The sequence below is a fragment of the Mustela nivalis genome (genome assembly GCF_964662115.1).
Source record: "Mustela nivalis genome assembly, chromosome: 2".
Taxonomy (NCBI): domain Eukaryota; kingdom Metazoa; phylum Chordata; class Mammalia; order Carnivora; family Mustelidae; genus Mustela; species Mustela nivalis.
The window spans coordinates 160,438,082-160,465,248 of record NC_139021.1 but is presented as its reverse complement, the minus strand read 5'-3'; the positions used below and the strand labels follow the sequence as shown (position 1 = coordinate 160,465,248).

General features: G+C 51.3%; 2 protein-coding genes across 10 annotated transcripts; one reads left to right on the top strand and one right to left on the bottom strand.

The window, feature by feature from the left end:
- Window positions 1-311: 311 nt before the first annotated feature.
- Window positions 312-18,438, bottom strand: DPCD (deleted in primary ciliary dyskinesia homolog (mouse)). Its single transcript, XM_082722442.1, has 6 exons — window positions 18,308-18,438; window positions 13,145-13,225; window positions 8,332-8,456; window positions 7,837-7,970; window positions 1,043-1,145; window positions 312-638 (listed from the first exon to the last, which is right to left on the bottom strand). Exons 1-6 carry the CDS (start codon window positions 18,369-18,371, stop codon window positions 534-536), a joined length of 612 nt encoding a protein of 203 aa, XP_082578568.1. The 5' UTR covers window positions 18,372-18,438; the 3' UTR covers window positions 312-533.
- POLL (DNA polymerase lambda) lies at window positions 18,407-26,937 on the top strand (the record flags this gene model as incomplete). 9 transcript variants are annotated; one of them, XM_082722391.1, is made up of 9 exons in its annotated part: window positions 18,407-18,527; window positions 19,353-19,517; window positions 20,272-20,566; window positions 20,755-20,917; window positions 21,330-21,647; window positions 22,613-22,786; window positions 23,358-23,486; window positions 25,443-25,611; window positions 26,042-26,937. In XM_082722391.1, the coding sequence occupies 9 exons, from the start codon at window positions 18,407-18,409 to the stop codon at window positions 26,404-26,406; spliced, it is 1,899 nt and encodes a 632-aa protein (XP_082578517.1). In that variant the 3' UTR covers window positions 26,407-26,937. The 9 variants fall into 9 exon arrangements, with proteins under 9 accessions (XP_082578517.1, XP_082578516.1, XP_082578524.1 ...); XM_082722390.1 differs by having other exon boundaries at window positions 20,752-20,917; XM_082722398.1 differs by having other exon boundaries at window positions 18,487-18,527; window positions 19,381-19,517.
- Between the last annotated feature and the right edge of the window lie 230 nt (window positions 26,938-27,167).

The window sequence follows — 27,167 nt, the reverse complement described above, 5'->3', positions numbered from 1 at the left end:
TGTATTTCAAAAAGTTCTCCTTTACCTTAGCTCCCCTTACCATAGGGAGCTCATCTGGGCCCTTCTGCAGCAGAGACAGCCCAGGGTTTCCACCAGCCTAGCGTCCCTCAAGTTATGCAAACAGGACGGGGAAGACACCCACCCAGCGTTAGGCTCAGGGCCCCCCCAACTCTGCTCGATCAAAGCCCCATGCTTCCCTCTATGTGAAAGGCTTGACATTGAAGGCCACTGAGGACAGAAGGGAGTATCCTCACCACCACCCTCCCTGGCAACAGGCGCGTGGAGAGGTGGACAAGAGGGTAGTCGGCCCGCAGTGACTCAGAACGACTTTACTTGGGAGATCAGACCATGGTATGGGGGCTAGGAGCACCCCAAGGCCCAGTTCTCACAGAGCCTGGAGAGCTCTTAGAAGAGAGGACGTACCCCTGTTCCAGAAAGGCCCAAGCCACAAAGTCTGAAGAGCCTCCCCCACTGCCGTGCTGCCCGAGGTCCGGTCACCACATTGCCCGAGGCGCAGGCTCAAGGATGCTCCGCTACTGGGTCTTACAGTCCCCGTCACTGCTGTGGGCCGTCTTCACTTTCTTCAGCTCCTTCTGAAGCTCTGACTCAGCCTCCAGGACCTCCTTTGGCTTCCGGTACTGTGGACGGAACCAGGAAGAGCGCGTCATTCAGTCACATCTCCCCTCCCCACTTACACACTTGTGGCCTCCTCTGATCCCATTATTTGAAAATGAGGAATTTGATGCCTACAGGATTGAATGATTTGCTCAAGATCACATGGCTGGGGAGGAGCCTCCACCAGAGTCCCAGTCCTGCGATCTCCACCTCTCCACGTCATCCTCTGTCCTCCTCCAGCTGTGACTTCTGAGATCAGCTGAGCCCCACCCTGCGCTCCCTCTGCTGACTGAGGGATGCCTCTTGTCTAGCAAGCACACGCCAGGGGTTGGGGCTGGAACCGGGGACTCCCATGGGATGGGAAATGGGCAGGGAAAGGAGAGGCCTCTCCCAGATGCAGTGGCCAAGAAGTCTGGCTTCATCTTACAGAGATGATGAGGGTGCAGTTGGCATGAGCAAAGCTCAGCGCGGACTCATCTGGGGTAAGCCGGTGCCAGTCTAGGTCGGGGATGGAGAACTTCTTGTAGTACCTGTGGGAACACCAAGAGGTCACTGACCCATCCCGCAAGGTGGTCCCCAACAACTGGGCAGCAGGCCCTCTGGTACCGATTTTCTACACAGTTCTTCCACACTTTCCACAAAGCCAAAGAGGAAGAGGGGAAACCTCTGAGAACAACCATATGAATGAAAGACGTTTTGGCCAAGGGCAGGACCCCTCACGGTTCCTTGATTAGACCAAGGATTAGAGTGACTCGTGCTTTAGGTTCAGACACTCAAAGGCACGCAGAAGCCGCCTCCATCATGTACAGTTCAGGCAGGCCAGGCCTCTGCTGCACCCCAAGAACGTGAAAACATGCATGCTAACAAGAGACAGAATAAGTCCATCAAGAACTGTTCCCCAGAGCTGGGAACCGAAACTTTCTCTGAAGGCCCCGTGGGCCTGACTCTACTTGTAGGCCAGAGAGGGAAGTACATCCAAAAGGAGAAATCTAGGAGGACAAACCGTGTGACTCATCTCAAGCGGGATCTCTGGACTACTTTGCTGGCCCTGACTCCCTGCCCCCAGCCCCCATTTTCATACACAGTCCCTGTCATCTGCAAGGGCCAGTCCAGAGATTAACGATCCTTTTTAGTAAAAACCCAAAAAATCCAGAGCAACACCTAGCCCATGATGCATACGACTGGACTTCGTTTTACAGGAAATCTGACCTTTCCCGAAGAGAGAGGTAACAGGTCTCGCCGGCTTCATGGCCAGCTGTCTGGGGAGCCAGGACACAGCTCCCTGCTCCCGGGTCAGGTGCCTGTCACTGAGAGCGCCTCCTCTCTTGCAGCAGGCCTGTGTGGCATCTTCCCTGGTGGAAGTGGAGCCTGGGCCCCCACTGGCCAGCAGACCTGCCCCCCAGGCCTGGCGTCCCTGTGGCCACCGTGGGCCTGCGGGCTGGGAAGGTAAACACTGCGGGCAGGTACGCAGCAACTTAAGTGAGGGGCCCGGAGAGGACAGGGCTTTGAATACTTCAGAGGGGCCTGGTCCTGGTGGTGACAGCTACTGCAGGTCCACTTCAAAAGCCCCGGGGCCCCCGGGACTCAGAGAGTTGACATCAATGCAGCACTTCTGCCCTGCTCTCCTGCCCAAATCCCTGGGAGTTTAGCGGAGGTTCTCGGGGCCCCTCTTCTCCCAGGTTGTCCGCTCCCGCCAAGGTGCTGGGACCAGCAGCAGGGGAAGAATGTTTACTTAGAGGCTGACAGTTCAAAAGGAGTGGGGGCTGGGGGATCCTAATGGCACCACAAGCTTGCTTTATTTCCCAAAGCTCTGCCCCAGGGAAAGGCGATCCATCTGCCTGCAAAAGCGGGTGGAATGCTGCCTCATCCTCCTCCTAGCCTGGGCTGAGGGCTCTTCCTGGGGCCCTTGGGCTGGCCAGCAAAGGTGGCAGACACTGATAATAGGGGGGAGTCAAAGGTTAAACAGCAGAGATTAGATGAACACAAAGGCTTGTTAGGAAGTGTTAACATCTTCCTTGCAAATATACACAAGAAGCAGAACTGGGAGAGAAGCAGCCCAGGCACGCGCGCAGCCCAGCCGAACCAGCAGGGCCCGTGGAAGGCCTTACCGAGCAGAGCATGGGGACATCTGCCTACCTGGCCTGTGCACCAGGGTGGGACAGGGACATGCCTGTGTACCCTCAGAGAGGCACCAGCAAAGCATATTCCCCAGGCTGGGCCAATGGGACTGAAAAAAGAAACCCTGGGGCTTGGCCTCAGAGGGGATCTGCTGTGCATGGCTTGTGTCCGCCCAGTCCCACTCACACACCTGTCACCACGAGGCTGGGGGCTGGAGGCAGAGTGCGGGTGTACGTTCTGCTTTGTCTTGAGTCTATTCTAATGGATTTAGTTTACTGGATGAGGTTACACAGCTTTCCTCAGACGCTCCTGCTGGGCAATGTGCAAGGGCGTACGGGACATCTGCTTCCTCTACTCAGGGTGCAGCCCACCCCCTGCAGACCCCCCCCCCATCCCCTGGCCTTGGGGCTCGCCTTGAGAGGAACCACACTTGACTTACTCACCAGTACCTGGCCTAGAGAGGGACCCACTGTGCTTCTGGAAAACACAGACTGCTCCAGCTCGAGCAGCCCTAGGGAGACAGCAAACATGTCTTTAGGTATCAACTGTGCCCTAGGCCTTGAGCTGTGAACTGGGGATTTAAAGATGAAGAAGAAAGAAGACAGGGCCTTCTTTCTTCTTCATTTTTAAATCCCCAGTGTTAAAGGAGGGGATCTTCCTTTAAAAACACAAGATCTGCTTGAGATCTTGTGTTTCTGCTGAAAGCGAGACCCTTAGAGTGCAGCAGCTCCTGGGCTTTTAGCGGACCTGTGACACCCCCTGTTCCCACCACCTATTACTGCTCTCAGTCTCGGCCACACAATGACAGCTGACGTTTGTTATGCTTCCTGGGCCAGGCACTGCTCTACACACACCGAGTCCTCCAAACAACCCGCTCTTTGGCTGCTCTTACTAGCCTCTTTCACAGAAAACTGAGGAACCGACCAGTATCTTGCTGGAGTCACAAAACCATCCATAGAGAAGCCCCTGTTATAAGTACTAATCCCCCAAACCCTCTGAGCCCCCATCTCTCCACACCCTCTCCTCGAAGTGACAGAGCCCTGGTCTAGGTTGGGGCAGACATGGAAGGGACTCTCCCTTAGGATCCAGCCAGCCTGCGGGTCCTCTGGGCACGCAACACAGTGGCTTTCCTTTTGGAATGTCAGAAGTGTTCAAAAGACACGGGAAAGTGAAGGCTGTCAGGACAACTCCCAGTCCTGGCCCCTAACCCCAGCAGGCCCCTCCACTTCTGGGCCCAAGTTTCTTCCTCCGGATTCCTTCTTCCAATAAAGGAGCTGAATGAACTTTCGTCTCCAAACTAGACAAACGAGATGAACTTGAAGTCACTTGTCAAAGGGACCAGAACAGGCCAACTCTGTACCTTCCCCTAAACTGTGAGGAAAGAATGGCTCCTTCACTTGGGCTGTTTGGGAAATGACCCATAGTACCCCACAACCCTCTTTCTGCTGTATCCCCTTCCCAATTTCCAGTTGTTTCCCAACCTATTCTCCTTTGTAGTGACTTGAGAAGGGACAAGAGGCCAGACCTCTCGAGAGAGTCTTCGAGACGCTGAAAGCAGAAGCAGGCCCGCTAGAGCCATACGGGCCGGGCACACCCTCAGCCAGACTGGTCCTGAGAAGCCTCGAGCCCGTCCCGCCCTTAGAAAAGCAGTCGGCAAACCCTCTTTCTTACACATCACAGCTCCAGGCAAGCCGGTCATCCCTGCCTACAGCAACCCTTCCTGGACTCACAATGCACATTCACGTACTAAGGGCGCCATATGTCCTACCAAAGAGAAACTTGTTTTATCCAGTTTCCTAAATTTATTTGACCACGGAACCCTTTTTTTCTAGTGATGCCTATTAACACCTCCCACAATGCTAATGTCACCAATGTCAAATCAGCCAAGTTCCAATTTCCAAAGAATTGCTGAAGACATGCTTCAGGCTGGCCGCTGGGCCGGAAGTTAGTGTACATATGACTTCATCAAATTGCCCAAACACTCTGTGAGATAGGTCTGAATGTTCTCCTCTGATACATGAGGAAAACTCGCCCCAAATACTACAGTTTGTATGGGGCAGAGGACAGATTTAAGCCAACCTTTTCCCAATCCAGTGCCCTGGTCCATTCTACTTAACAGCTGCCAGCTCTAGGCTAAAGCTAAGAATCTTCTTTCTGCACAGACACTCTTACCAGGAGCAGGCAGAACCACACTGGGAAAAGTACTTTCTTCCCTGTACTTTCTGTTCTTCCCTTTCTTCCCTGATTCATCCCCTCACTAAAACCGGAGGCCAAGGACATGATACACTGGAATCAATCCTTTTCCAGGAAAGTGGCCAACCCAGTCCTTCAGGGACAAGGCCGGTATGGACAAAGGAACGTTGGTTTTTACTGGTAACCACGTTCCAGAACATTCGAACTCGGGCAGGCACATAACCAGCAGGCAACAGAAGAAGGCAAATCAGAGATGCCACCGTGTAGGTCCTACAGATGCCGGGGCGGCTAGACTGTCGCTAAGTTTCCCTTCACGAGTCAGCTCAGCACGCTGACTTTACAGACACATTTACAGAATCGTTAAGATACGACACGAGGATGAAAATATGCACCCTGCCCAATACTGCATGGCGTGATGATCAGAAAACAGAGTTTTTAACGGATCCTGAAAAAACGGGAGTATCCTGCTCAGAAGAGTAACCACTGAGTCATTACATTAGTGGCAGTAAAGGTGTAAGACGCATTACTGCCACTGGTAGGAGACTGGTAGGAGATGAAAATGCGAGTCTGCTCAAGAAAGCTAGTTAAAGGGGCGCCTGGGTGGCTCAGTGGGTTAAAGCCTCTGCCTTCGGCTCAGGTCATGATCCCAGGGTCCTGGGATCGAGCCCCGCATCGGGCTGTCCGCTCTGTGGAGAGCCTGCTTCCTCCTCTCTCTCTCTCTGCCTACTTCTGATCTCTGTCAAATAAATAAATAAAATCTTAAAAAAAAAAAAAAAAAAAAGAAAGCTGGTTAAAGGTTTAGCGGCCCTTCTCTCCTACCTCTGGGCAGAGGGACCTGAGGAAGGCTGGGCTAAGCCAGACAGGGCCACAGGACCAGAGGCTCCGTGCGGGCTCCAAGGCGGCACGCACATACAGCCCTCCTCTCTGTGGGGATCCAGCCCTGGCCCTGCCCCTTCAAGGGGCTTTACTCCCATCCCACCTGGCCTCACCCATCAGATCAAAAATGTTTCCCCCTGCCTTGAGCGCAGGAGTGGGCGTCCGGCCATGTTGCTCCTGGCCAACAGCGCCGCCTACAGCTGGGTACGTGCAGCAGATGGGACCCCGAGGATCTGCCCGCAGATGAAATTTTTGGTGAGCTAGCTAGACTCTCTCCTCTCACTCCCCAGTAATCACATTTCTGCCTCGTATCTGTATTCGACAGTGACCTCTGGGGGACGAAAGGGAGGCAGCAGCCAGCTCCACAAACTGCTAGGCTGCAGATTCAAGTGCTATCAGAAGCACTTTTGTTCCCAGTTTGGACCCAGGGCCTCTTACGCAGGGGAATGCTTGCTGAAGCACAGAGTTTGTTTTCCTAAAGGCAATTTCTCTGTTGTCTGAAATTGCTAAATTCCATTTTAGGCCCTGACTCCCATTAATGATGAGAACAATAACGGGAATAAACTGCCTTTTATCTGAGGGCTTCAAAGTCCTTTATAAACGCAAGCCCTTATTATTATGACTTCGTATTTACAGACAAGGCCCACTGCGGGGGCTGCTGGCTGCGTGAAGAGCAATAATCTTGAAATTAATTCATTCATCTCCACCCCTTCCCCATCCCCTGAACCCTGCCAGAGTGAGAGGGGACAGGGGTCCTAAGCAGAGGACAGAACCCAAGGATGTGCCGGGGAGCCTGGGAGCTGTGCCACTTTCTTGGAGGCCTCACAGACCCATGGAAGCCGGAAGGGGAGCTGGACAGGAGCTGGGCCCTCCTGACCCTCAGGTAAACAAGCAGATGGATGGCACCACCTGTAGCCCAAGCTCGGCACCCACAAGGCATGCTGGGTGGCTTTAGTGTGTGGACCAGTCACTCAGAAAACCTTCCATTTTAATACCTCAACTGTATGTCATGGGAGTTAGTCCTACGCTTTAGTCCCCCAGACCCAGGTCAAGACCAGCTCACTAACAGGGTTCTTCTCCTGTAATCAGTCACAGCTCTGGAAATCTGCATAGGATCAACGCATTTCCCAGATGGTCAGCTCAGAAACAGCCCTGCCTGGATCAGATCTCCTCCTTAGCCACCTCTGTCCCCTCGACCCTACATTTTGCCTGACCCACCCCTTGCCTGCCCCCAGCACAACACCAGGAGAGAAATAAAGGGAAGTTAGGTACCCCTTTGGAAACAGAACGCAAGAGACTTCCAGGAGGCCGAAGCCCCTGCCTACCGCCCCTCAGCGGAGAGCAGGGTAAGGCTGGCTGCCCTAGACAGGTACTTCACAGTCCTCCCACTGCTCAGCTGGGTGTGCCCTCTAGGCCATGCTCCCTGACAGCCCCGACAGTGATGTCACTAGGCAAGTTCATCACGGACTGGATCCAGCCAGGGGTCAAGGTAATAATAATCTTACAGCAGGGGCACTTGGGTGGCTCAGTGGGTTAAAGCCTCTGCCTTCAGCTCAGGTCATGATCCTAGAGTCCTGGGATCGAGCCCCACATCGGGCTTTCTGCTCTGCGGGGAGCCTGCTTCCCCCTCTCTCTCTGCCTGCCTCTCTGCAAACTTGTGATCTCTGTCTGTCAAATAAATAAATAAAATCTTTAAAAAAATAATAATAATCTTACAGCAGAGCCACCTAAGATCACAAGTTAACGGCCAGGTGATTCCTGATCCCCTCATTATTCAACAAATGCCTGGTGAACCCCAATATGCGCCAGTTACTGGACCAGACATTCCTCATCTGATTTCCCCACCCAAGGGAGCTGATTACATTATTCAAGCTGGGCCTCAGGAAAAGAAGCCCTCCAGCTTTCAGCACTCTCTCGACTTTAGTGCAGCCCTCTGCCCTCCGGGGTGGGGAGCAGTCTCAGCACCCCCTACCAGAGCAAGTCCCACCCATCGTGCTCACACACAGGTCCGCAGGTGCCTGTCATGCCACTTACTTTTTGTTGGTTGTTCGGACGATGATGCAGCGCTCCGTCTGGTCCACACAGACACTGTAGACGTCCTTAGGGTAGGGGAGGTTTCGAATCCGCCACTGGAAACTCATCTTGGTGTCCTTGCGCATAAAGATGGGCTGCAGAAGGCAAAAACAACTTAGGGACTGTTCTTGGTGAGAGCGAACAAGGGATGGCCCCCTGCTCTGCAAAGCTCTGCCTGGGGCACACAACAGGAGGAGACCCTCATCTCTTCCCACAGCTCCCCGGACGCTGCTACTGCTGGGACATTCCGGGCCTGGAGCCCTCGTCCCAGGATAACCAAGCGCAAACCCTTTGGGTATTCATTTGAGCAAACCCTTTCAGAGCTCTGTGTCCACACAGAGTGTGGCACGCAGGTGGGCACTCGGGAGACAAGGGGGTGACTAAGACATGGTATCTGCCCTCCAGGGCCAGCGGCCCACTCCCACCACCCCGACCTGACCTAACGGAGAGACATACATTGGCATTGTTTTCCTTGATGAATTCAGGCCCCAAGCTGCCTGCTCCCGGGAGTGCTGGCTCTCCCACCTCCGTCTGCCACTGGCCCAAGGCTCCCAAGGCACTTTTTACACGCCACTTTCTCACTGAGGAGAGAAGGAAGCAATAGGATTACCGGAAAGGAAGGGACTCTGCTCTTCCTGCTGAATCACTGACGCCACATTAGATGACTGGAAGGGGAGAGAAGTGGCCATGGTGGGCCTTTATACCACCTCGGTCCAAGTGAGCAAGACCCCACAGCTGCCGAAAGCTCAAAGCCCAGCAGAGCATTTCGATACTGGGTAATCTGGAAAGCCCGTACCACAGGTGCCCAAACAAAAGAGATTGACCAAAGCTCTAAAGGGAGCCAAGTGGAGTTAAGAATCTTCTAGGCGTGATTCCAAGCAAGGGAGAAATGTGCTGGTTAGGAACAGGGGAGCTCCTGGTAACGGGGAACATTTGGATCCCAACAAGTACGAACTGAGATGCATTTGTTTCCCTCTATAAATGTGCCAAGGGAAAATAAGAAGATGAAACCTGACAGGCAGATTGGTCTCATGATTTAGAAAGTCCAAATACAGAAATTCGCTCATTTTAGGTATACCAGCTTAAAACAACAGCCCCGGAATTGTATTTAAATGAAATGTTAGGCACACACTGGATTTCGAATGCGTTATTTATAAACCATGGGAATTTTTCTTGCAGAACAGGATCATCCTTTTATAATGCACACAACTGTTTCCATTTTACCTCGGTTTACAACCCATATGTTTACATAAGATTTTTTTTTTCTCCCCCAAGTAAGGTCCATTCTGTATGGAAATTGTAAGTGGAAACAACTAGTTCCGTGGATATTACCTGAGGACCCCTGCCAGGATTCTGGGAACCCCAAGTCATTCATGTCTTCTGGGTGCAGCCATCACAGCAGGGGAGCTCCCCCCGCACCCAGAGCTGGAACCCCTGGGATCCTCTTTCATCCTGCAGCGCTGGTGTCCTTGGCGGGGGGGGGGGGGGGGGGGGGGGGGGGGGCAGCCTAACTGCGCCAAACGCCAGCAGCCCTCCTGACACCGTGGTAAGAAGCTAACAGGTCAGAGAGTGCCCAGTGTTGTGTCACAGCTGCTCCAGCCCACTCCCCTCTCTGGGCTGGGGTGGGTGAGACCTGGAGTCAGAGTCTCAGGATGGGTTTCTTCAAGACCTTTGGAGCCACTGTGCCAAACCCAAACGCCCTCTCTGATCCGAGTAAGGCATGCAAGCTGAACACAAAAGTGTGCTGTAAAATTAGAATTTTCCCTTGAATATGTGCATTTATAAGGTCTGCTGCATTCTGCAGTGTGATTTTATTACGTCTTAGGGCCAAAAATTCTCCCTAGAAACACATTTCCAAGTTTATAATGAAAATTAATAAGGAAGAGTAAAACTTGGAAATATGCTTTATAGGCAACTTTTTTTTTTTCCCCTCCCACAAATACTTCTACTCTCTTAAGTGAATGGACTGTGACCGGGAGTATATCCAAATCTATTCGTGTAATACCTCACTTAACTGGAGGCCGGCCTTCTGGCTCTTTCACCGCTTTCTTTCTTTTCTTTTCTTTTTTTTTTTAACACCTTGGGATTAAATTCTTTGCTAGAATGTAGAAGAAAGTCTCCCTACTCATTCCATTATAAGATCCAATAAATGGTTTTGGTGAAGTCCTTGTTATTTTTCCCACGTATAAGGGCATGAATGCACACGTGCAAATACACACTTCGTCTTGTCTTTCTTGTCCTGTCTTTGTTCCTGAACTCAAGGACAGTTCCTGCGGCAACAGAGGACTGTTTCCACCTGCTGTCACTCTGATTTGATTATATGTTAAACCCAAACTGGTGTGTGGAGGGTCGCTCTCTGGGATGCTGTCGTGTCTTCCCGCTGAGCCAGGGTCAGTCCTTGCAAAGGAGACTCTCCATGACCCTAAAGGGTCTGATGGGGAATATATGAAGGAGGCAGTGCCTGGGGGCTTTTTCCTAAATCAGCAGGAAGCAGACTACTGTCCTAGACTGCTGAAAGGAAGCCCCATCTTTCAGGTGGGCTGGAAAGTGGAGGTCCTAAAGGCCTCTTTCCCCAAAGCTCCAAGCCTTGGCCTGCTTCCAATGCGGATAATTACATTCCCCTTCCCTAAACACTCCCTGCCGCTCAAACTGAAGGCAGGGCTCTTCTTTTCTGCCCTAAAACACTGCAACATTGCTCTGTGGCTATTAAACAGCTGCCACGTCCCATCCCCGAGGAGGCTGAAGGGAATCGAGTGGGTCATTTATAAAGCCGGCGAAGTGCTTGGGGATGAAAGTGCTCAATGTCCTCCAAATGCAGCCGGGGTGGCGAGGCTGGCGGTCAAATACCAAAGCAGATTAAGGCGGTAATCCAAATGTAATCGCGGGGGGATGGCCTGCCCTTCAGCCTCTGCCCCCCTGGACGTGCTGTGTTCTTCGGGGGCTGGTTTGATGTTCCGATCCTTGTTCTGGGGCCCTTCAGGTTTCCCTCTATGACTACATACAGCACTCATTGTGTGGGGTGGGAATGAATAGCCCTGAGACGGTTGAAAAAAATATGACACCACTCTGCTTATTAACACCAACTGGAAGAACTCCCTCCTACACAAGATGCACCAGCGGCTAATTACGTTCTGGGTTTTTCGAACAGAAAACCAGTTTAGCCAATTATCACATTTGTTAGGTGGGAAATGGAAACAATTCCCATTTATGGCCACAATAACCGTGTCCGTATTTCACTTTATAGGGTGCTCAAGCTCAAGTTAGTTCAGGCCCTGAGACTGTTTATACTTAAAAATTAATAATTTTGCAAGGGCAGCTGGTGGGGGTAGGGTGAAGTGGTTGGAGATGGGTAAGGACCAGCTGTTCAAAGGATCCAGTGGTTTAGGTGGGGTGTTCCTGTCTGCCCAGCTTCTGCCCTGCTCCCACCAGCCCCTTCTTCAGTCATTCTGGGGGTAACAAAATTTAATAAGGAAACAGGATTAAATATTCTCAACAACCAATAGTATGTTGTTGTGCATTAAAGCACGGGGTCTTAACCACGCAGACTCAGACTTAAATCCTAACTCAGAAACTAACCAGCTATGGAATTCTGAGCAAGGTGCTGAACCTCTTAGAGTTTCCATTTTGTCCTGACTGTAAAAGGAGACAAGAGTACATACCTCATCAGGCTGTAATGAGGATGGTTCAATGAGATAACTCATAACGAAGCACTTAGCATGGTGCCTAATAAAAGTTATGGTATTACTATTAGATAAACTTTAGCCAGTGTTCGCCTATCAATCTGCATTTCTGCTTTTAAGAAAAAAAAAAAAAAGGAGTTGAAGGCTCTTGTCTATTCCCCACCTGCCAAGAGAAGTGACAGGTTAATGTGGGATGCTACGGAGGAAGGTACCAGAACTTGTTTCTCATTTTAATTTCATGTTCAAGCATAACTAAGGGGCCGGGGGTTTAGTTGTTTGTTTTTATGACCACAGCAGCTATAGGCGGGTTGTTTGCTCTGAGTGGAGGAGAGAGGTGGTGCTGGGGGCTGCGGGGAGGAACTGCAGCCAGTCTCGGGCCTGGCAATGGTGGTGGTTAGCCCACGTGACCTCTGCTTTCATAAGCTCGCCCCTGTTAGGCATTCCAAGCCTGTCACCCCCTGGGAGTGCTATAAATTACAATGCATTGTGAGGATATTACTACTGTATTGGTTTCCACCAAATCAGTGTCATATGCTAAACACATCAAGATTTTTAATAGCACCAGACTAAACCAATTGGGACTGGAACCCAAGCAGCTCATAATAAGGAGGGATCAACACTTCACTCTGCAACTGAACATGCGCAGGACATACATTTTAAGACTGTAGACTAAGAAAATGCAAACCAGTGTAATCCGTGTTGTCGGTTCTAGACATTTATGAGCTGTCAGAAAAAGGGAAAAAGAAATTCCCTTGCCAATACTACCTGTCGATCAGGCCCAGCAAGAAATTAAAGTCAAGAATAATGACAAGAAAATAACCCAACCCATGATTCCATCATTGGATTTAGCATTTCAGGTGGAACTTAATAAAGAGACCAACTCCCACCGCTGACAGCCTCAGGCCCTGGGTCAAAGCAGCAGCCACCTAGCTCTGGGAAGTCAGTGAATGCTGATGTGCATACCTGGGCACAGAGGATGGACAAATCAAATAATTCCCAGAAATCTGGGCTGGAGCTCCTATTCATAAGTGTAGTCTGAGAGGAAAAGAGCTGCAGGCATGAAAACAAAAACGTTGCAAAATCCCAATTTCCACTCCAGACCCCCTTTGATTCAGATACTTTCCAAGGCAAGGGTCAGATTTAACAGTGTGCCCTCTGAGGCCAGGTCAGTACCTGCTGTCGCTGCGGCCCTGCTGCTGCTGTGGCTTCAGAAAACAAGCAAGCAAGCAAGGAAGCGCAGTGAAAGCCTGCCCTTCCCTCCACTCGCTCAGCCCCGGAGTAGAGGCTCACTTCCAATTCTGCCTTCTCTATACAGTTCTTCCCCAACGCTTTTCCTACGGAAGATTTCCTTACACTCTCATGGGTCTGGGGGTCAGGTGGCGTTTACAGATCAAGCAGACACTCCACCTGGTGTCCAGCCCTGACCTCACATTATTCTCAGGGACAATCTTGCCTTGAAGGCCTCAGTCTCCCCTGGCTTCACCTTTGGTGCTCAGTTTCTCCCTCGAGCCTCAGGCTAGATTCGCTTACCTGTGGTTTAGGTCACCCCCGGCATTCCCGTGGGCCCAGCGGACGCTCCCGTTACTTACCAAGTAGATCGCCCGTCTTCTCATCATATTCTTCGGCCATTTCCTTTCCATCTGGGAACAAATAGTGCACCTTCCTTCTCCCTACGCACAAAGCAGAGAGTGCCTTACCCCCATGCCTCTTCTTACGTTGTGCCTTGCACATCAAGGGATCTACCTGGGAAACACCAACAGCCTTGGGCTTGGGCATGAGAAACCCTCCCAGAGCTGCCCATGAACTCTTTGCCAATCATTGCCCACCACTAGTTTAAGATGTCCTGGGACGCCTTTCCTTTCTGCAGCTTTCTCTAAACACGCCTTCGCTCTGCTATTCCCTCTACCAGCAAAGCTCCATACTTCTCATCTGTTGAACTCCTGGTCCTTCAAAATCCAGCTCAAATGTCACTCCACTGAAAAGTCTTTAGCCACGCTGGCAAAATTCATCACTTCCTTATTATGTGGGCCACCCTGGTGCTTTATTCATATCCGTAGTGGGGCATTTGTCACACGGTATGGTCCTCTCTCCAGGAACAGGGCCATATTTATCTTTGTCTTCCCAGTTCCTAAAACCAAGCCTATGCACTCGGGATACTGAACTGGGTTTCCTGACCAAGCACTCCTTCTAGCCACACCATTGCTGTGCCTTCTGCATATCTCTCCGCCACTCCTAGCACTCAGCCACATAATGTTAGTCCTTTTATGTTTTCTTCATGTTTACCTCAGTTACGATTTACATTTGTGTGATTCTTTGATTACTGCCTGTCACTATTAGATAGGAGGGGTTTTATCCTGCTTGCCTGTTTCCCTAACACCAAGCATAGTGACTGGCACACGTTAGGAGCTCAGCTAAGTATTAATTGAAAGAAAGAACACTGATTCAACTTTCACTGAAACAATGCAAGAACCAGGGGAGTCTCCTAGCCCAACTCTTCCACCTGTATATTATAATCATAAGCATTTTTTAAAAGCGACTATGTTATTTCCCCTATTTTTTACCAATGGGTGAGTTGACATACGTAGGTTCCTCAGTGAGCCTAATAACAGGGACAGGTACCCAAACTAAACTTGATGAGTAAGGGCTCCAAGGACCTTGAGCAGTTAAAGGAGTCGCTACCTAAAATTTGCAACTATATCTGATCTACCAAGCCTTTTTTCCATTTAATTCATTCCCCTGGACACAATTCTTTTGAGTCATTCCTAGTTTGTATTCGGGGAAACTCATCCCCAACTTTGCAGGGCTTCTCAGTGTGCCCCTAGGTTATACCACCTTAAATCATTTGGATGGCTAACAGAGGCGGACAGGATTTTCCTGGTAGGAATGGAGTTAAAGGTGCTGCCTGTGAGTAGTTAGAGGTGTCTGGCCTGACCCCCTTCTCCCCCGGAGTCCATCTGGAGTCCAGGCAGGATGTAGTACTTACTACTGGCCAGCCATTTCACATGTTTTATTGCATTTAATTATCAAAATAATCCTATGTGCCCCCATTATCTATATTTCACAGATGAGGAAAATCGAGACTTAAAGTTCATGTAACTTATCCAAGCTCATAAAGCTATGAAATGAGGGGCGCCTGCGTGGCTCAGTGGGTTAAAGCCGCTGCCTTTGGCTCAGGTCATGATCTCAGGGTCCTGGGATCTAGCTCCACATCGGGCTCTCTGCTCAGCAGGGAGCCTGCTTCCTCCTCTCTCTCTGCCTGCCTCTCTGCCTGCTTGTCATCTCTCTCTGTCAAATAAATAAATAAAATCTTAAAAAAAAAAAAAGCTATGAAATGAAAGACCGAGATTTCAGCTCATCTGAGGCCAAAATCCATGCTCTAATAACCAAACTAGGTTAATGTGCATAGCTTTAAATATCTGTAAGCCTGAACACTGTTCCAAAGGTTTATTGGTCATGTTTCTAGTGAATTATTATGTTTAGACCTTAGTGTATTTGGGCATTGTGAGGATATTACTCATCTGACTGACTTTAATGATATTAACCATGTGTCATGTATGTTGCAAATATTGTTTCAATTGCCTTTTAACTTTGTTTAAAGTGGGTTTTCCTAAACAACTGCATAATTTCTATATAGTCAACTATTTTTTTCTTTGTGGCTACTACCCAGGAGTTGTGCTGAAAATGCCCTCCTTTACCCAAAGATTATATAATAATTATCTGTATTTTTTTTAAGATTTTATTTATTTATTTGACACAGAGAGAGATCACAAGTAGGCAGAGAGGCAGGCAGAGAGGGGGGGGGGGAAGCAGGCTCCCTGCTCAGCAGAGAGCCTGATGTAGGACTCGATCCCAGGACCCGGAGATCATGACCTGAGCCAAAGGCAGAGGCTTAACCCACTGAGCCACCCAGGCGCCCCATAGCTGTACTTTATTCTAACATATTTACTCTACAGGTATATATGTATGTGTATATATGTGGCTAATAAACAATTTAAAGTCTATTAACATACTTTGGTAAGAAAATATATGTATGTGTATATACATGGAAGAAATATGGAAGTTTATGCATAAAAACATAAATTATAGGGGTGCCTAGGTCACTCAGTCGGTTGAGCATCCAATTCTTGTTTCCGGCTCAGGTCATGACCTCAGGGTCATGGGGTTGTGGGATCGAGCACTGCGTTGGGCTCTGCCAGAGATTCTCTCCCTCTGCCCCTCCCCCCATTCTTTCCCTCTCTCTCATTCTCTAAAACACTAAATAAAAAATCTTAAAAAAAAAAAAAAAAAGAAAAGAAAATGGGGGGCGCCTGGGTGGTTCAGTCAGTTAAGTGTCTGCCTTTGTCTCAGGTCATGATCCCAGGGACCTGGGATTGAGGCCCTCATCAAGCTCTCTGCTCTCCGGGGGTGCCTGCTTCTGCCTCTCCCTCTGCTGTACCCCCAGCTTGTGCTCTCTCTAATCGATAAATAACATCTTTTAAAAAATGTAAATTATAATTATCTCTAGATGGTAGTTGATGGGTGATTTTACTTATTTTTCATATTTCCACAACAAGCATAAATTCTTTCTGAAAAAAATTTGAAGAGTATTGGATTCTCATTACCAATAGCAGTGCTTTCTCATGGGAGGGAGGTAACATCCTCCCCACACCCACACACCCATCAGGAGGGTAAATCTATAGGAGAGGTTTGACAAAATGTATCCATATACTTATCATTATTATTATTTATTATTATTATTTGGTTTGGGGGAAAAGGATCAAAAACATTGTTTTGTGATGTTACTAACAAAAAAACCTGGCAAAATCCTAGACGATGAAATACTTATTGAGGTACCATCCAGTGACCAAAGGAAGTGAAAGCAGGGACTCCAATATCTGCGCCCCCGTATTCACAGCAGGATTATTTACAATAGCTATACAAGTGGAAGCAACCCGTGTCCAGCAACAGATGAATGTTAAACACAACGTGGTGTGTGCGTGTGAACACCGAAATGCTATTTAGCCTTGAGACAGGCAACAACATAGATGGACACTGAGGTGAAAAAAGTGGACAGCAAGTGAAACAAGCCAGTCACAAATGGACAAATATCGTGTAACTCCACTTATGTGATTACGTTTCCTGGCATCATCAAATTCATAAAGACAGAAAACAGAATGTTAGTTGCCGGAGGCTGGGACCAGGGGAGTCAGGGTTTAAGAGGTACAGAGTTTCAGCTGAAGAAGAGGAGGAAGTGCTGGACACAGATGGCGGTGAAGGTTGCCCAACAATGTGACTATACTTCATGCCACAGAACACGGTTAGAATGGTAAATTCTATGTTATCTATTTTTTACAATAAAACCAGAAACCACAGTCTTATGAGATAATGTCCAAAATCTTTAGCTTTGCATAGGAGATCAAAACATACCCCAATTTATCCAAAATCCCTCTTCGTTTCCCACTATTTCTCCTCACTGCTCCTTGAGAAAAGAGAACTTTTATTCACCCTTGCATCCTAGCACCTAGTACCTCACACAGTGTGTGCGTGTGTGGGGGGGTGTTGTTATGACTGGGGGGACACTTATGCCTCACTAAATGTTCTGTTATTCCCCTAGTAATTAGCCATACGCTTTCGCAAATCCATACCTTTCCTTACACATGAGTCATTCCCTCTTTTACACTTAGCGAACACAGATGAATTCTTTAGGACCCCAAAACATCACCTCTTCTGTGAGGTCTTCTTTCAAAGAGCCGATGACTCCCACCTTCGCGCTCTCATACACTTTATAGAAGATTCCAACCTCTACTTAACATACATTCTTCCTTATTTACATATCGATTCTTCCCCCCTCTCTGCTCTGGTACAGAGCTTGGCACATAGCAAAAGACTCCCTAAATGCTACGTGCATGAGCAAAAGAGCAGGTGATTTTAATTTCCATGCTTCCCTGATTGGCTTCTGCCTGCGGATGTGTGCCTCCAGCTGGTCTCCCACAAGCTACAGGAGTTTAGACCTAATTCATCTGGCTGCCAAGCAGGTCCAGCAAAGGACCGCTGCAGCCCTGGGGGTCCTACATCCGCCAATCCTAGGGGGAGACAAAATCAGGACTCCTTACCTCTATGTCCACCTTTTTCCAGGCACAGCGCTGGGACCCTTGCTGTTTTCCCTACACACCCCAGAGAACATTTAGAAGTTCTCTTACAAACACATTACAGCTGGAAAGGATATCAGAGGTAGCCCTTCCAGCTCATTTTACAGATGAGAAAAATAAGGTCCAAGCAAGTAAAGAGGCCACTGTACTTAATGGCAGAGTAGTAACTAGAGCCCAGGTCTCCCACCTCTTCATGACGCCAGGCTGCGTTCAGCAACACAATCCCACTGACTGGACGAGAGGCTAGGGCCCCTCTAAAACCCTCTTTAATTTCAGTTTCCTCTTCTGTAAAATGGGGTGGAAAACTGACAGCCTCTTGGGAGAGCAGTCGGGAGCAAATGACATAACGAGTATGAACGGAGTTAACATTTATTAGTAACAACTCAGAGCGGGGCGACGTGGTGTAGAGGAAACTAGGAGGTGTCCAGAGACACGTGTTCTCGTCACGTCATCTCTCTGGGCCTCAGTTTCCTCATCTGCCAATGCAGGACTGGGCCTAGTCTGGCAGCCTCAGTCCTTCCTGCTCGGCCGTCCCAGGCTCGGAGGCCCTTCGTGGAGACGACCACGCGGAGGACTGGACCCTGGAGAAAAGGACTAGGGAGCTCGTGGGGGGCCTCGAGTTACCGTCCTGCAGCAGCGCCGTCTTCTCGGCGGTCCGCAGACTCTCCAACCAGCCGGTTACCGCCATCTTCCCTCCGCCCAGTCGCGCGACCGGCCGCTTCCATGGCAACCATTCCGCCTACGGTCACTTCCGGCCGACCCGGAAGGTCTTCTGGGCATTTGCCCTCCCCACCCCCCACTTCCCACGCGCCACGCCCTCCGTGCGCTCTCATTGGCTGCCCAGGTAAGTGGTTTACTGCTACCCACCGTGGGTGACCCGCTAGGCCTGAAGTTGACCCCACCGCGGACCGAATCGCCGCGGCCGGGAGGGGCCCTTAGGGCAGGGTCCGGGCACTCCAGCCCTCTTCTGGTCCCCAGCTGGGAGTTCCCGGCGCGCGGCAGCTGCGGACGCAGCGGGCTCCCCACAGCTGCCGGCAGTCTTCACCCCCAGCTGTGAGGCCGAGACTCCTCCCGTCTCGGAAGGCTCCCCACACCTGCTGCGGCCATGCCCCATCTCCCCGCAGCTGCGGGACTGAGTACCCCAGTGACAAGAGGCCCGCCACCAGGGCAGGTGTAGACCATTACACCGCCTCCCGAACACCCGCTACCACCACGGCTTCCTCTACAGGTCTGTGATGGGGTAGAGAAAGGTCATGTGGGGTCTATATGTAGATTTCTCTCAGTCCTTCAACCCTCTTGGGAGCCCAGGCCCTTTCTAAAGATGTAGCTCCATTTCCTAGCCTGGCATCCCCTTGGTAAGCCCCTTTCAAAATGGGATGCAGCAGGGCAGACACTGCACTGAATCTTTATAGAGCAACCCCTCTAATGAGTATCAATTTGTACCCCCCAAGAGTTCTCCATTACTCCCGTTCTCTACCCTTATTTCCCCCAGTACTCTGGTTTTGAAAGGCTGGTAAGTGCTACGCTAAACTGCTGAAGTTCATTTGGGTTTTGGGAGACCCCTCCGCCCTGGGGAACTGAGCTACTGCCCCCAAAGCCTGGTCGTTAGAGACACCACCCTCATAGCCAAAGGGTTGGGTAACCTCAGTTCTGGGTTTCCACATGACAGTTGCCCTGATCAAACCTAAAACCATTAGGCCGGGATCTGGCCATACCTCAATGGACCCTGGGGGCATCTTGAAGGCATTTCCCAAGCGGAGGAAAATTCATGCCAGTCCATCATCAAAAGCACTTGTAAAGAAACCCAAGCAAGAAGGTGGAGAAGAAGCAGGAGGTGAGCAGATCCACTCTCAGAACCCTCACATACTTGAACCCTCAGGTTTCCGATACTGTTCATGTCAAGGAACAGATACTAGAGCAGGTTATGCCAGTCCATGGCCTGCAGGTTGATTTGTATCCTTGTTGCACTAGGCTTGGGTCCCAGTCTTTGACAGGCCACTTGTATTATTTTCTACTCCGACCCTAAACCTTCATCAATTAGAAAATACTCTCTGGTCCCTAAGGAAATGACCAGCAGAATCTTTTACTCTCTAGAAGGTTGCCTGAAGAGGAATAAAGGGTGGGAGACTCAGGTCCCCAGAGTTACGTTATTTTGCAGCCAAGCTGACAAATAAATAACAGCTCATGTGGCAGGGAGGGGAGGGGAGGATCTCTTTCGCAGCCAGGCCTGAAATGGCAAGACATATGTGCCTTATGCCTTGTACAGAGGTAGGTGTCTATTAATACTTGAAAGAATAAATGGTCAAATGAAGCGATATACAGGATATCTACAATGTGCTCTAGCAGTGTCTACACCGTTCTAGTTTACATGAGGGAACAGGATTCTAGGTTACATGAGGGAACATCCTTGCCCCTTAAATCAAGTGATGGTTCATGGGAAATTAACTGTATGCCTGCAGCAGAATCCCTGGAAGGCCTGCTGTCTGGATGGAAGGGAAATGATTGTTTGGGGGCACAGGACTGTAAAGGGTTCATTTGGATCATATCTGACAGTTATGACAATAGGTGTCTGGATGTCCCCTCCACAGAGTGGCTGAGCTCCCTGCGGGCCCATGTTGTGCCCAGCGGCATTGGGCGAGCCCGGGCAGAACTCTTTGAGAAGCAGATTACTCAGTATGGAGGCCAGATATGCGCTGCCCAGGCCCCAGGGGTCACTCACATTGTGGTGGATGAAGGCATGGACTGTGAGCGAGTCCTCCGTCTCCTTCGACTGCCCCAGCTACCCCAGGGTGCTCAGCTGGTGAAGTCCACCTGGCTGAGCCTGTGCCTGCAGGAGAAAAGGCTAGTGGACACGGCAGGATTCAACATCTACATCCCCAACAGGTGGGCTGGCCCCTGTCTTTCCTCAGGTGTTTCCTGGCAGCATCTTGGGCTCTCTTTTTGACTTATTAAAAATAACTTTCATTGTCTTAATCAGACACAGTAGAAAACCAAGATTTCAGAGGAGAGGATTGGGAGCAGAGGTAGGGCCAGGCCTTCGGGTGTTAAACTTGCCATCACCATCCCAGCAGGTACCTGGACCAACCACAGCTCAGCAAGGCAGACCAAGACTCTTCTGTGCCTCCTGGAGCCCAGGAGGCTGTGCTCAGGACAGCCCTCTCTCCTCCTCGCCCTCCCACCAGGCCTGTATCTCCTCCCCGGAGGACAGAGGAGGCCCCGAGCACCCAAGCCCAGGTCAGGAGCCTCCCAGCCCTCAGAGCTCCCTCCCCCTGGGAACTAGGTCCAGAAATAGCCTGGTGGTTGTTGAGAAAGTCTCCAGAGGAAGGGTCTCTTATGGTGGGGCCATTTGGCTCTGCCCAACAATCATCATGTCTGCATTTGCCATGGTCCACATCTACAACCTATCACTGGGGAGTCTAGGGCTGGGCACTGGGGGAAGCCAAACAGAACATGGCCCCACAGTTAAGGAGACCCAGGTGTGATGCAGGAGACCCATCCTCATTCCTGGGTCTGACTAGGAGACTCAGCCCCCACCTTTGAGGAGCTCTCCTGGGATATGACTAGGAGACTCAGTCCCCACCTTTGAGGAGCTCTTCTGGGGGCCAGAGGCATGAATTTGTCATCTCTTCTCTTTCCTTACCTCAAGCCTGGCTGTGATGATGAAACCAGTGACGGGGAAGAGACACAGGTTAGCGCAGCTGATTTGGAAGCCCTTATCAGTGGCCACTGCTCCCCCTCCCTCGAGGGAGATGCCGAGCCTAGTCCAGCCCCTAAGGGCCTGGATAAATGGGTCTGTGCACAGCCTTCGAGCCAGAAGGCGGTCAACTACAACCCTCACATCACAGAGAAGCTGGAAGTGCTTGCCAAAGCCTACAGTGTTCAAGGAGACAAGTGGAGGGCCCTGGGCTATGCCAAGGCCATCAATGCCCTCAAGAGCTTCCACAAGCCTGTCACCTCCTACCAGGTACCTGGGGGCCAGTGCAGGGGATGCGGGGAGATGGGGAGCTTTCTGTTTACTGGGCACCAGTCACAAGTGGCGATCAGATGGAATGGTTAATATTTTATGATGTCTGAGACTTGCACAACAGAATTAAAATGGAGAGATGGATGAGAGCAGATCGATGGTCCCTTGATAATTATAGAAGATGCTGACGGGTAGTGGGGATTCATTACACTGTTCTCTCTACTATGGGAATTTTTCTCATAGTAGAGAGTTTTTTAAAAGTTTACTATGGGGCGCCTGGGTGGTTCAGTGGGTTAAGCCGCTGCCTTCGACTCAGGTCATGATCTCAGGGTCCTGGGATCGAGTCCCGTATGGGGCTCTCAGCAGGGAACCTACTTCCTCCTCTCTCTCTCTCTGCCTACTTGTAATGTCTCTCTGTCAGATAAATTAAAAAAAAAAAAAAAAAAAGATACTTATATCTTTAAAAACAAGTTTACTATGGAGGCCAAAAGACCAGGGTTTGAATTCTGGTTCCCATCCTTCATTAACTCTGTGGTTCTAAGCAAGTTACTTAAACCCTTTGAGCAATGAAAAGGAACTTAGACTAGTGAGGGACTCCAGGGCTCTTGGGAGGACCAAATGCCATGCTCCCTGCAGTGCTGGACCTGAGCAGCAGAAAGGCCTCAGTGAACGCCCCGCTCTCGCTGTTGCCATGACAGTGGTGACTCGTGTGGTCACTGCTGCCTTTTCTCTACTTTCTGTGCTGATCTCCATTCCTCTGAGAACCATAAGACAAGTGACCCAGCCCATCCCATCCAAAATTCTCGTTTTCACTTGTGCCCAGACTTTACAAAGCCATCAGCTGCTAACTGACCAAGCTGGCATTTACTCAGATACCCGCTAAAGGCATCTGCTAACCTACTGCTGGCTCTAGGCCTCCCATCTTCTCATTCTTCTTTTCCTGCCTCTGCCTTCTCCTCCCCCAGGAGGCCTTCAGTATCCCCGGGATTGGAAAGCGAATGGCCGAGAAGATCGTAGAAATCCTGGAGAGTGGGCATCTGCGGAAGCTGGACCATATCAGTGAGAGCGTGCCTGTCTTGGAGCTCTTCTCCAACATCTGGGGAGCTGGAACCAAAACTGCACAGATGTGGTACCAACAGGTCACCCCATGTCCCTGCACCCCCTTCAGTTTTGCTTTCTCAGAGGTCCTGCCCACAGTTCTCATACCTTGTGTTCTGATGGGAATGAACCAGGACTATAGGGAGACCACTTTTCAAGGGCATGAGGGCTCATGTAGACTCCTTTCCTGCTCCTAGAACTGCCCTGTTGCCAGATAGCCTCAAGGCATTAATCTGTGATGGAGGCAGAGAGATAGGAAGTGTGCTTCTCTGTCTCAGACCAGCAAGGGCCTTTCTGAGAAGACCAGGGCTCAGGGCTGAGTATCTAGATCAATGGTTCCCCAACCTGGCAATGCTCAGAATCCCCCAGACTAATAGACTTATGAACCAGTATTTTAGGGTTGTGGCAAGCTGGATTGGGGTGAGTCTCCCATGCTCCCTACCTTTCTTGAGTCCCACTGATTACTGATCCAACCACTCCTGGGGTTGATCCTGCCTCAGGTCTTCCTTGGAATCTGGAGGTGATGGAAGCCTTGCATATGTGCTCAGTCCCTGCCTCTCCAGTGGTCCTGACTGCTCATAGCCTCCTCATTTGGCTTGTTTTTTTTTCTAGGGTTTCCGGACGCTAGAAGATATCCGCGACCAGGCCTCCCTGACTAGCCAGCAGGCCATTGGCCTGAAGCATTATGAGGACTTCCTGGAGCGCATACCCCGGGAGGAGGCTACAGAGATTGAGCAGACAGTAAGCAGATGTCCTAGAGCAGTGAGGAGAGCCGGGCCTTGCTATAATGTCCTCAGCTGAGGCGCCAGGCATAAGAAGCTGTGAGACACCAGAGATTGGGACCATGGGGAAAGGGCCCGCTGAGACTGAAGCTGGGAGGGTGGGTGGCTGTGCCAGGGAAGGCTGTCACACCAGGTCTGCGGATGAGCATAGAGTTAGCGTGGGCTTCCACGCTGGAACGGTGGTAGGGCTGGATTAGAGGCGGTTTATGGTCAGAACTACATGAAGGTTCTGGGGTTTGAACTGGGTTAGATGAGGCTGGGTCAGGGCAGAAGTTCTTAATGCTCTTTGATTCACAAACTTTTCTGAGAACCCGATGAAAACTATGGACTCGTTGTCTCCAAGATTTGTGCAAATGTACAAAGCTTTCTATCTCCAGATGTGCAGTCCTTCTGAAGGTTCCCGCACAACCTGAGGCTGGTTCAGAGTTTGGGTTAGAGTTGGTGTAGAGGCACAGTGCCAGTTCCATTCGGTCTGGGGTCAGAGGAAGGCTTAGGTTGAGTTGAGTTAAGGTTAGGCCTGAATTAAGAGTAGGGTTTTCCTCGTATTGGATGCTTTTAATTAAGGTTTGGCCAACATTAGGGTTTGATTTAAAGTTGTGTTAGGAATTAAATTCATATAAAACCTAAATTAGAAAGAGACTAGGGTAAAAAAAAAAAAAGAAGAAGAAGAGAGACAGACTAGGGCATATATGGGGCTACATATATCATTTGTTCAGTTGGGGTCGGAATTAGGAGCTGGTTGCTGGGCAAGGTTTGCTGCTTTGGAATCTGGTTTTGATAAGGTGGGACTCTATGGAGACCCTGGCCCACCTTAGCTGAAATCAGTCTCCAGCTCTATTCTAGGCCTCCAGCCTCTGTGGGACTATGAGACTGGCACAGGGTGGATGGACGGCCCTTTTGTCTACCCATCACCAGGCCTTCGTGCTAGTGATGGCACTGTCATTCAGCCACGGTGTCCAGGCGCGGAGAATGTCCCAGTGAGCTTCCAGCCCCCAGCCCACTGGAACAGCGGGGAGCTTCCCACCTGGCGTTCAAGGGGTCCATCTTCAGGAGTTTTTGATGAGATTACTCCTCTCAGGTCTCGTCCCGTCCTCTTGGGAGGCTCAAGAAGGGAGTGAGGGATTTAGCAGCCTGGGCTGTTGGAGAATTGAGGTGTCCTGGCCAAAGTATCCAGGGCCCCAGAAATCCCAGTGTCCTGGGGGAGAGGCGTGGAGGCCGTCTGCATATGAAAGGCTTCCGTGTTGCCGGGGTAGAGGCTAATGGGCTTATTTCCCTCAGTGAGGGATGATCTTTCCTCCAAGTAAAGGTGTAAGCACTGGCTCAGAATTGCCTCCCACTTTGCTTTCTTTCTTCTTTACTGTAGGTACCGCTGTATTTCTGGGCTCCATTTCCGCCGAGGGCTGGGCCTGGGGCACCCTGCTCGCCACCTGCTCAGGTCTCAAGCCCCAACTCACACACTCTGCCTTTAGCTTCAGATCCATGCCTGGGGCTGCTGAGACCTGGCAGAGGGCTTCCAGGCACCTGGCCCTTTGTCCTAAGTGGACAGACTTGGGCACATGAGTTCGGGCAGGAGCCGAGAGAAGGTGTGTCTCCCTGCTCTTAAAGAACTCTAGGAGGAAAGATCAGTGCCTTCCCTCACAATCTGAGTTCACACCTCTTAGATCACTCTTCAGGTGGTGGGAGCACATTTTCTTCTCTTCTGTCCTAATGAAGCAGGGGAGTGCCATTCCCCAGGGTAGGCTTCCGCCATCGCTCCTTGAGTCCTTCCCTCAGGCTTGTACCCTCCATCCAGGGATTGGCTCGGGGCATCAGCTGGACGTGTGGGCTCCTGGGTCAGGGAAGTCTCTCATGCTGCCCTATGAGAGGAACTCTCTGCAGGGCTTGAAGCCCACAGGCCTTCCCTGTGCTTTCCCAGGTCCGGGAAGCGGCTCAGGCCTTCAGCCCCGGGCTACTGTGTGTGGCGTGTGGTTCTTACCGCCGGGGGAAGGCAAGCTGTGGGGACGTGGACGTGCTGCTCACCCACCCGGACGGCCGGTCTCACCAGGGCATCTTCAATCCTCTCCTCGACAGCCTTCGGCGCCAAGGTACAAGCTCTGTCTCTGTGCGAGCGGGCGCTGCAGGGAGGGTGGCCCCCGGGAGGGAGCATCTCAGAGTCGCAAGCTCTAGGCAGGAAGCGGGGTGCGGGGGGCCGCTGCTCAGTGAGAATGCCACCTCTCCCTGGTGGCCAGAGCCATTACAGGGAGGAGCCATTACAGTCCACTGCTCCTTCCCTCAGTGACAGGTGCTCACTACCACCTGCAGGTCGAGGTTCATCTCACCTGCCTGAGACACTGCAGGGGACCCAGGGAGGGATGACTGCGCAGTTTAAAGAGGCAGGCCTGGAGAGGGCAAGGTCACCCAGCAATTCGTGGAGCTGGGAATGGAGGACCCAGGGATGAAAAGGAGAGACCTGGGAGGGCAGAGCAGCCGGACCTGGCTCCCTGCCCTCCCAGCGGCCTTCCGATGTTGCGCCAGGGTTCCTGACAGACGACCTGGTGAGCCAGGAGGAGAACGGCCAGCAGCAGAAGTACCTGGGGGTGTGCCAGCTCCCCGGGCCGGGACGGCGGCACCGACGGCTGGACATCATCATCGTGCCCTACAGCGAGTTCGCCTGCGCCCTGCTCTACTTCACTGGCTCTGCCCACTTCAACCGCTCCATGCGGGCTCTGGCCAAGACCAAGGGCATGAGCTTGTCAGAGCACGCCCTCAGCACCTCTGTGGTCCGGGACACCCACGGCCTCAAGGTGGGGCCTGGCCGAGTGCTGCCCACCCCCACAGAGAAGGATGTCTTCAGGCTTTTAGGCCTACCCTACCGAGAACCAGCCGAGCGTGACTGGTGACCCATGGCTCCAGGGAAGGGAGCGCCACACCAGACTGGCCACCCCACCTAGCCATCTAGTATTTGGCTCCAGCCTTAGCGGACTGAGCCTCACCACTTCAGCCGCCTGGGCCTGAGGGAAAGGGTCAGGCTGGCTGCCAGGCTCGTCCCGGCCCTCTCCTCAACAGAGCGGACTGCTGTCCTTCATGTCACCACTGCCCCTGGTAGAGTTTGTGCGCGGCCCCTTGCCCCATTTTAAGCAAGAACAGGTGCTGGTGTGAAGCCAGCTTCCTATGCTGAAGGCCCAGACACCCCCTCTTCCCTACCCAAGGAGGCTCTGGCTGCTGGGGCCGGATGGGGGCTGTAGGGTAGGGGCAGACGGCTGTGGCTGAGCGCCCCCAAGACCCTGTGGAGCCAGAGAATGCGCTAAGCCCTATGTACTCCCTCCCCAAGCTGCGTCCTCTGCAGCCGGACGTGTGGGAAGGGGGCAACCAAGGCTCCGTAAGGACAGCATTTTAAGGCCCCAGGACCCAGTAAAGTGCACTTGACATTCCCACTACCTGGTGTCTGTGAGCTGTCCCAGCCGCTGCCTGCCTTCCTCCGGGGTGGGGTTGGAGATGGGAGCCCAGAAAGGCAGGTTAACTGCTCTCCAGACAGGCTGGCTTGAGTCAGCTCCTGAGCTCAGAAGGGGGTAGGGGGATGGGTAAGGGGAGAATTCATGGAGTCAGGCATTAGGAGCGCCTGTCTCCCCATCAGCAGCGCTCGGCCCTGCCCTGGAACAAG

Excerpts from the sequence above, each read along its gene's own strand:
- DPCD (XM_082722442.1), bottom strand. The coding sequence starts at position 18,371 with ATGGCGGTAACCGGCTGGTTGGAGAGTCTGCGGACCGCCGAGAAGACG. Across the intron at positions 13,226-18,307 it reads GACGGCGCTGCTGCAGGACG|GGAGAAGGAAGGTGCACTAT; the intron begins GTAACTCGAGGC and ends CTTTGTGCGTAG. Across the intron at positions 8,457-13,144 it reads GAAGACGGGCGATCTACTTG|TGAGAAAGTGGCGTGTAAAA; the intron begins GTAAGTAACGGG and ends TTCTCTCCTCAG.